Consider the following 9,302-nt stretch of genomic DNA (forward strand, 5'->3'; position numbering starts at 1 on the left):
GGAAGAAATGTTGTAAAGATGGAGGCGTGAAGAAATGAAAGAGTTCAGTCCTGACTCCGAGAACATGGTGTGATTTGTTCAGTTATTGTTTAACTGATTTGTTTTTGATTCAATCAGGATGAATCTGGTTTTCAAATTTACTCAAAATCAAACAACAAAAACAAATTTAAAAAAACAACAGAAAAACAAACTTATTAAGTTCAGATATTTCTTTAAAGATATTTGGATTTAAATGTATTTGTAGTCATAAAGCTCAAAGTTGATTTATTTTGACTCTTAAATAATCGTGTTGTCTGCGGTCTGAGGATTGAACCCTGAGGGACACCATTCACCATTTTCTGTGTTAACTAAATTAGATTTAATGTTTTCATAAATTTCAATGAATTTCTGTGAAAACCTGTTGTTTTACTCAGCTCAGGAGAACGTGTAAAAACTACAAATTTACAGGTGAGCCGACACTTGAACAGGAAGAATACTGACCAGACTTTAAACACTACAGTACCCACAATCCTCAGCAGTTGTTGCAAAATCAAAAAGGATCAAATTTATGGATCACATCATCACATCTCTCAGTCTGAAGCTCTCTGATTGGTTGTTTCTGACAGGAAGGACTTCTGGGACTTGAAGTCAACCTCGCCCACTCTGATTCATCATTAAAACACTTCCTCCTTCCGTCGATGTCAATCTGACAAATGAACGATGGACAGTGATGGTAACCGTGGAGACTCATCCGCTCTGTGTACTTCAGCTTGTGTGCAGCAGCTCTGTCAGTGTGTATGTGGTGAAACTAAACACTTTATTCGTCTGAATTCAATTAAAGTATCGACCACAAATGTCTCTGTGTTCTTCCCTTTAATCCATCTCAGGACACGAATGGTTAAAACATGCAACAACAGAAAAACATCAGAAAAACATTAGAAAAACAACAGAAAAACATTAGAAAAGCAACAGAAAAACATCAGAAAAACATTAGAAAAACATTAGAAAAACATCAGAAAACATTAGAAAAACATCAGAAAAACAACAGAAAAACATCAGAAAAACATTAGAAAAACAACAGAAAAACAACAGAAAAACATTAGAAAAACATCAGAAAAACAACAGAAAAACAACAGAAAAACATCAGTGTAGGAGCCATATATTCTGTTGTATTTATTTTGTATTTTATCCCTCCTGAACACTAGGGGGTGGTATGGTATAGGCCGAGGCCAACCATACCTGTTTAGTGCAGATCATCAGCCACAGGTGCGTCTGATTTTGTGGGCAGAAAGTTTTGGACTGTGGACTTGGAGGATGTACGTGGTTTTGTTTAAAAGGACACTTTTTGTTTGTGAAGCTCGTGGAAAATTGCAAAGTGCGCAATGAATGGATTTTCAGTTAAAGTCGGTTTCTCCGGTTCACATGTCTAACTGTCAACAGTAGCGGCTGAAAATGGGACTTAGCCACTACAGTCAGGTCAAAACCTGCTTCATTGTGGACCATGGGGACACATCGGATAATTCATTGGGAATCAATGAGATTCGCCGTTGGATAATCGCGTTACGGCGGTTACACCTGGACTGCATCGATCACCTGCTGGAGGTTTACCGGAGCCACCGGGACATCAGCGTCAGAGATCGGGGCATCGGACCACCTTCGCCGGCCAACGTTTGGGGTATGTGCAGCTGACACTAATGAATGGCCATTGTAAATATGTGCGCACATGTTGGCGTAAATCCAACGCACCGCGCACGTGAAGACGTAAACTCCGTGTGTTTATTTACCACTGACGTCATCAAATGAAAGGGGAAATTGCGCAACCTTGCGGCTCATTAATTAAAGATAAACTGAACGAGACTGAACTTAATGCAAAAGCGCGAGAAACAGCCAAAGCATTAATGGAAAAGAGACTATTTACAAAAAGACAAACTAAACTGAATAAATTATTTAAATTAAAGGAAACAACTGTTCACCTGATGTGATAAAAGTTGTGTAAATAAAATAAGGTTGTGTGTGATGAAGCAAAACAAGCACATGGGACTTTATTGGGATTATTAGCTGAGGATGAAGCAACAAAACATGAAACATGGTATAAAGCAAAAATGTTGAACGTCAATGATTTTATTGCTGATGTGAGTACGTGGTTGTCTAAAAGTCAAAGTTGCTCTGCTGACGAGGCGGGAGGGAATTTCAAATGTCGAATCAAACACACTCGGTAAACAGTCCAGTCACAAAGTGAATCTCATGCTTCATCTGCAGCATGAAGCAGAAGCAGAGGAGGCCGCGGTAAAGACTCGTGCTGCTTTAAAGGACACAAGCTTCAGAGGAGCACACAGATCTGAAGGAGGAAAAAACAGCAGCTTGCAATTGCATAATTTTTCCGACACTAGCGAGAGAGTTACTTACCTCAGAATGTTGAAAATCATTCACGTTGCTTTCTTGTTTGGTGAAGCCAGAGTGGCTCCACTAAAGCCCGTTACCTGGTCTGGAACTCACAGCTGCAGCTGTTTCTGTTAGAACTGACAAAATGTTTCAAACAGCTGCAGCTTCCCTTGGAAAAGTCCAAATTTTAATTAAAATAGAAAGTTCCTGTGGGAGCCTGAAGAAAAGTGGCCAGCATTTCCTCAGTGTCACCCCCGATGATCCAGAGGTTAAACGGGACCTCATGGTAAATCCAACTGTTGTCAGTACCTTGGATGCAACAAACCAACTGATAGCTTATTTTTCTGACTGGCAGAAGCTAAAGGTTGCAGTGGCGTGGATCCTCAAACTGAAAGCAATGCTGTTAAAACTGAGTGAGAAAAGAAAACAGTTGCAGCTTGGAAATACTCGTGTTGATGAATCGTCATCATTTGATAAAGAAATGCGAGACTTTAGAGCTTGGCTTGGAAATCAGAACTTGTCGCTGGATGATCTCTTGGAGGCTGAGACTTCAATCATTTCCTTTTGCCAGTGAGAGAGATTTGCAAATGACTTTGCTGCATTAATATCTGGGAAATCAGAAATAACAAAGGGCAGCACCATCTACAAACTGGATCCAATTTTGGAAGCTGGACTTTTAAAAGTAGGAGGACGGCTGAATAGGGCCGCAATGCCAGAGGACAGAAACATTCTCTCATCTTATCTAAAGACCAACATATCTCAAGCCTTATTCTTCGTTATTTTCATGAACAGCTTGGCCACAGGGGAAGAAATCATGTAATTTCTTCTGTAAGGAAAAAATATTGGATCACAGATGCCAATGCTGCAGTAAGAAAGACCATCGCAAGGTGCAGATTTTGCAGGCGGTACAGAGGAAAGACTGGACAACAGAAAATGGCAGACTTGCCGATCGAGAGAATCATTCCTGATCTCCCTCCATTCACTAATGTAGGTGTAGATTACTTCGGCCCAGCCGACGTGAAAAGAGGACGTAGCATTGTGAAGCGATATGGAGGAATATTCACTTGTATGGCAAGTAGAGCTGTTCACCTGGAGGTCGCTTACTCTCTCGAAAAACAAACTCATGCATCAACGCTTTGCGAAGATTCATCTGTCGAAGAGGACAAGTTTCTCATATGAGGTCGGACAATGGGGCAAACTTTGTGGGAGCCGAAACAGAGCTAAGAGAAGCCTTAGCTTCTCTAAACCAGCACCACATTGTAAAATCTTTGTCACAAAGGGGAATAAAGTGGAGCTTTAACCCACCGGCTGGTTCACATCATGGGGGCGCTTGGGAGCGCATCATACGGATGGTCAGAAAGATTTTGAGCTCAGTCCTACATCAACAAAGTTTGGATGATGAAGAGTTTCAAACCGTGCTCTGTGAAATTGAAGCAATGTTGAATGATCGACCTATCACAACACTGTCTGAAGATTTAAATGACCTCGAGGCACTGACCCCAGATCACTTGCTTCTGATGAAAGGTAAACCATTTCTGCCACCAGGACTTTTTGAAAAGAAAGATCTATATACAAAGAGGAGATGGGTTGCTGAGTATCTGCCACTGTTACAAGAACGACAAACATGTACAAAGGAAAAAAGAAGTTTCATGCCTGGAGATGTCGTAGTCGTGGATTCTACAGCACCACGAGGATTCTGGTTGCTTGGAAGAACAGTGAAAACCTTTCCCGATAGGAGAGTTCTGGTACGGTCTGTTCGTCTTAAGACTAAAACAAGTGTAATCGAAAGACCTGTAACAAAAATCTGCCTCTTATGTGAAGCTACAGATTGAGGATTAAGTTAAAATTCACGTGTTGATGATTCAATCAAAAACATTGCATGAGGTATTATTGCCTATGTTTATGAATGTTACGAGTTTGTATTATTTAGTTTGTTGTTTTTGTCTTGCATTTTGTGGCTCCTTTTTAAATATTTGTTGAAAATTGCTCTGTCTTCTGCCATACGCAGTTAGGGGCTGGTGTGTAGGAGCCATATATTCTGTTGTATTTATTTAGTATTTTATCCCTCCTGAACACTAGGGGTCAGTTAAAGTCAGCAAAGTTTCAGCATCAGTTTCTCCGGTTCACACGTCTGTCAACAAAATTAGCAGCAGTAGCAACTGGAAATGGGACTTAACCACTACAATCAGAAACAACAGAAAAACAACAGAAAAGCAGAAAAACAACAGAAAAACAACAGAAAAACAGAAAAACAACAGAAAAGCAGAAAAACAACAGAAAAACAACAGAAAAACAGAAAAACAATCAGAAAAACAATCAGAAAAACAACGATTTTTCGTTTTTTACCACCATTTTTTATGACTTTTATTCAAACTTTTTGTGGTCAGGTAACATGTTCAGGTCACTTATGAAAACATAAATTGGTAAAAATCAGTTTCATCACCTGACGTTCATAATTCGTTCAGACAACCATGAACGGTTTTACTATAAAAGAATTGATAAAAGTATGAAGACACGTGAGGGACAATTTTTTTTTTTATTGCACATAAAAATTCACATGAGCACGTTTTGATAAATGTTACTGTAACCATGGAAACTTTTTTCTTTGGCACTACAATGTTTGCACGTCTGAAACTGTCCTGTAGAAAACACGTATCTGTGTTTCATCTTTAAAATGTTTATCGGATCATTTTTTAAATGTATCTTTCTTAAAGAATTCATAAATTGATTTTACGTTTGGAAAATTAAAATTCACTAAATCTGGAGATACGTGGTTTTGACTGGGCAGTGACATCATGTGACCACGAGTTCGTAAAACGTGGTTTTCTGTTTTTCATGCTCTATAAAAATAAATCTAAAAAGTGTTCAACAACAACAGGAAGACTGAAGATCTACTACAAAGGTCAAAGGTCAAAGGTCATGCTGACAGGAAACTGAGACTTTACTGAGGATCCTCATGTCTGTGTTTAGCTTAGCTTAGCATGTTTTCAACAGTCAAAGCGCAACACACACACACACACACTCTCTCTCTCTCTCTCTCTCTCTCTCTCTCTCTCTCTCTCTCTCACACTCTCACACACTCAGCCTTCAGTATTTTGCTCATGGACTCCTCGACACACAAACTGGAGGACGGGTCCTCGGGTCCTCGGGTCAGTCAGAGGAGCTTGAAGGTAAAAACACTTGAACAGCTGATTGTGACGTCGTGTAGTCTGACCTGAAGCTGACGAGAGAACATGTGACCATGTGGCTAACACTGAACAAACATGACTGTAACGTTAAACCAACATTCAAACATTCATCCATCCCATAGTAACAGTCACATGACGTTCAAAGTGCTGCGAGGCTAAATCTGGTCCGACCCGGTCCGACCAGGTCCGACCAGGTCCGACCCGGTCCGACCCGGCCGGCTCAGCACTCAGAGACAGAACGAAAACACTGTGGGACGACATCAGACGCGACCATGGGGTCTGTGACACTTCCTGCTCCTCTTCGTTCTTCACCATGACAACAGGAAGGAAACCAGGTGATGGTGAGAGGGGGATACCTGTTGGCTCCTCCTCCTCCTCCTCCTCCTCCTGTGGTGATGAAGGATGGAGAGATCAGGAGGTAAACAAAGTTTGTATCGTGTCTCGATGGTCACATGACCGCGGTCAGAGTGGGACAGACTCACCTGGTGACTCTACGCTGACATCAGCAGACCTGTGGTCACTATGGAAACACAAACATTGTTACAGGAAGCCGACCTGACGACACTCTGTGCTGAGCTACCTGGACCCGCCCACCTTCCTTGGCGTCCGGCGGCAGCAGGGCGTCCTGTCTGTTGGCCAGGACGAAGGCCAGCGTGGCCAAGATGGCGGCGTCCAGAACCCCCAGGATGGCGAGGATGTAGGCCCAGTGGACCGAACAGGAACCCGGAGAGAAGCTGCCCACCTGGACACAGACACACCTGGATCCTGTTATCATGAGACTACACACACACCTCTGTACTTTTACTCTGAGTACTCTCAGTACTGGAAGTACTCGGATACTTTGATACTCACAGAGTCTCCACACAGAGCTCTCATCTCCGGACTCTCCCAAGAGTCTGGAAACAGAAGACAGGCCAAGGCCAGACAGAACCCTGAGAGAGAGACAGGCAGAGAGACAGACAGGCAGAGAGACAGACAGGCAGAGAGAGAGAGATAGGCAGACAGAGAGAGACAGGCAGAGAGAGACAGGCAGACAGAGAGACAGACAGGCAGACAGAGAGGCAGCTTAGCTTACCGTAGCTACAAAGTGAACCAACAGAACCAACAGAACCAGTAACTGACCCGCAGTGAGCTGCAGCCATGCGCAGATCTTGTAGACGGTGGCGGCACTGCAGAACCTGAAGAGACAGAGACAGAGGACGCTGGTCCACACGGCCCAAAGAGACACGCCCACCAACACCGCCACCGACTGGAAGGACGGCAACGGGGACAGACTGGACAGACCGCCACGACAGTCTGGGACTGGCCAGTCCGACTCCACACACACCTGAGGACACACAGACACATGAGGACACACAGACACATGAGGACACGCAGACACATGAGGACACACGGACACACCAGGACACACAGACACATGAGGACACACAGAGACACGAGGACACACGGGACACAGAGACATTCCGTTGCATCATAACCTGCTGTCACTGTAGCTGAGCTGTGATTGGACAGTGGCTGTGTGGTGGGCGTGGCTTCCCTTTCCTTACCTCAAACAGTCCCAGGGTGCCGCTGGGCGGAGCTGGGCCCGCCCCCTGGTGGCGGGTGTCTGCGGTGCCGATCCAGGACGGCTGCACGAGGACGACCACCTGGATGATGGCGAAGCAGAGCGTGCACACGGCCCAGAGGACGCCGACCGCACGAGCACTGCGGACAAACTCCGTCTGATAGAGACGAGACAGGTCGGAGAGGGCGGGAGACCCCGACATGACTGACAGACAGACAGGCAGAGAGAGAGAGACAGGCAGACAGACAGACAGGCAGAGAGAGAGACAGAGAGACAGAGAGAGAGAGACAGAGAGAGAGAGACAGACAGACAGAGAGACAGACAGACAGAGAGACAGACAGAGAGACAGAGAGAGAGAGACAGAGAGAGAGAGACAGACAGACAGAGAGACAGACAGAGAGACAGAGACAGAGAGACAGGCAGAGAGACAGACAGACAGAGAGAGAGACAGAGAGACAGAGAGAGAGAGACAGGCAGAGAGACAGACAGAAAGACAGGCAGAGAGACAGACAGAAAGACAGGCAGAGAGACAGACAGACATTTGAAATAAACTTTATTACATAAACAACACTAACAGCTGGACATGCACTGCGCCTTTAAGAACTGTCTCTCTGCACGCTGCCTGTCTCTCTGCACGCTGCCTGTCTCTCTGTGAGTCACTTTATATGAAAGCTTCAGGTAAATGACGAAATGTAAAAATTAAAGATGCATGTATATTTAAAAAAACGTGACGTCACTGTGCTGGAGTAAACAGCATCAATCAGAGCGTGACAGCCAATCAGCATCAAGATACGGACAGAAACAAACACCGACGGTTACATCACCTACCGACACACAGACCGCTCAGCCTGTCTGTCTGCCTGCCTGTCTGTGTGCCTGCCTGTCTGTGTGCCTGCCTGTCTGTGTGTCAGCCTGTCTGTGTGTCAGCCTGTCTGTCTGTCTGTCTGTGTGTCTGTCGAGATTTAAATGTCGAGCATGAAACGGAAACAAACGAACCTGCAGCTAGAGGAGACCCACCTGTCTGTCGCTCTGCTGATCTGTCTGTCGCTCTGCTGATCTGTCTGTCTGTCGCTCTGCTGACCTGTCTGTCGCTCTGCTGGTCTGTCTGCAGGATGAGGATGCAGAGGGTGGAGGAGTGGATGCAGCGCTACATACCCGGATGTGGAGCTGCATCACGTGCACGAGCGCGCACAGTGATGATAATATTAATGTGACGTCATTCAGCTCAGTCTCGATGCTCTGATGACGTCACAAAGCTCACAGACGTGTTTCGTAAATGTTTTTTTATTTTTATTAAATGATTTTAATTATAATTATTATATTTTGGTTCACGTGACAGGCCGTCCAGTAATCAATCACTGCAATAATCAATCACTGCAATAATCAATCACTGCAGTAATCAATCACTGCAATAATCAATCACTGCAGTAATCAATCACTGCAGTAATCAATCACTGCAATAATCAATCACTGCAGTAATCAATCACTGCAATAATCAATCACTGCAGTAATCAATCACTGTAATAATCAATCACTGCAGTGATCGATTATTGCAGTGATCAATCACTAATAATCAATCACTGCAATAATCAATCACTGCAGTAATCAATCACTGCAATAATCAATCACTGCAGTAATCAATCACTGCAATAATCAATCACTGCAATAATCAATCACTGCAATAATCAATCACTGCAATAATCAATCACTGTAATAATCAATCACTGCAGTAATCAATCACTGCAATAATCAATCACTGCAGTGATCGATTATTGCAGTGATCAATCACTGCAATAATCAATCACTAATAATCAATCACTGCAGTAATCAATCACTGCAATAATCAATCACTGTAATAATCAATCACTGCAATAATCAATCACTGCAATAATCAATCACTGCAATAATCAATCACTGCAGTAATCAATCACTGCAATAATCAATCACTGCAGTAATCAATCACTGCAGTAATCAATCACTGCAGTGATCGATTATTGCAGTGATCAATCACTGCAATAATCAATCACTAATAATCAATCACTGCAGTAATCAATCACTGCAATAATCAATCACTGTAATAATCAATCACTGCAATAATCAATCACTGCAATAATCAATCACTGTAATAATCAATCACTGCAATAATCAATCAATGCAGTAATCAATCACTGTAATGATCAATCACTGCA

General features: G+C 43.4%; 1 protein-coding gene across 6 annotated transcripts in view; it reads right to left on the reverse strand.

The window, feature by feature from the left end:
* Window positions 1–8,313, reverse strand: part of lhfpl4b (LHFPL tetraspan subfamily member 4b) — a 23,198-nt gene extending 14,885 nt beyond the window's left edge. The window contains exons 1-7 of one of the 6 annotated variants that reach the window (XM_027275640.1): window positions 8,131–8,313; window positions 7,097–7,317; window positions 6,672–6,727; window positions 6,402–6,445; window positions 6,144–6,307; window positions 6,031–6,069; window positions 4,713–5,938 (exon numbers count right to left, since the gene is read on the reverse strand). In XM_027275640.1, coding sequence (XP_027131441.1) covers window positions 5,770–5,938; window positions 6,031–6,069; window positions 6,144–6,307; window positions 6,402–6,445; window positions 6,672–6,727; window positions 7,097–7,317; window positions 8,131–8,286 — 849 coding nt within the window. In that variant the 5' untranslated portion in view covers window positions 8,287–8,313 and the 3' untranslated portion in view covers window positions 4,713–5,769. Of the gene's footprint in view, window positions 1–4,712; window positions 5,939–6,030; window positions 6,308–6,401; window positions 6,482–6,671; window positions 6,877–7,096; window positions 7,318–8,130 lie in introns of those variants that run through there. The other 5 variants (XM_027275639.1, XM_027275644.1, XM_027275641.1 and 2 more) reach the window with 5 other exon arrangements.
* Window positions 8,314–9,302: the final 989 nt, after the last annotated feature.

The sequence above is a fragment of the Larimichthys crocea genome, unplaced genomic scaffold (assembly GCF_000972845.2).
Source record: "Larimichthys crocea isolate SSNF unplaced genomic scaffold, L_crocea_2.0 scaffold148, whole genome shotgun sequence".
Classification (NCBI taxonomy): Eukaryota; Metazoa; Chordata; class Actinopteri; family Sciaenidae; genus Larimichthys; species Larimichthys crocea.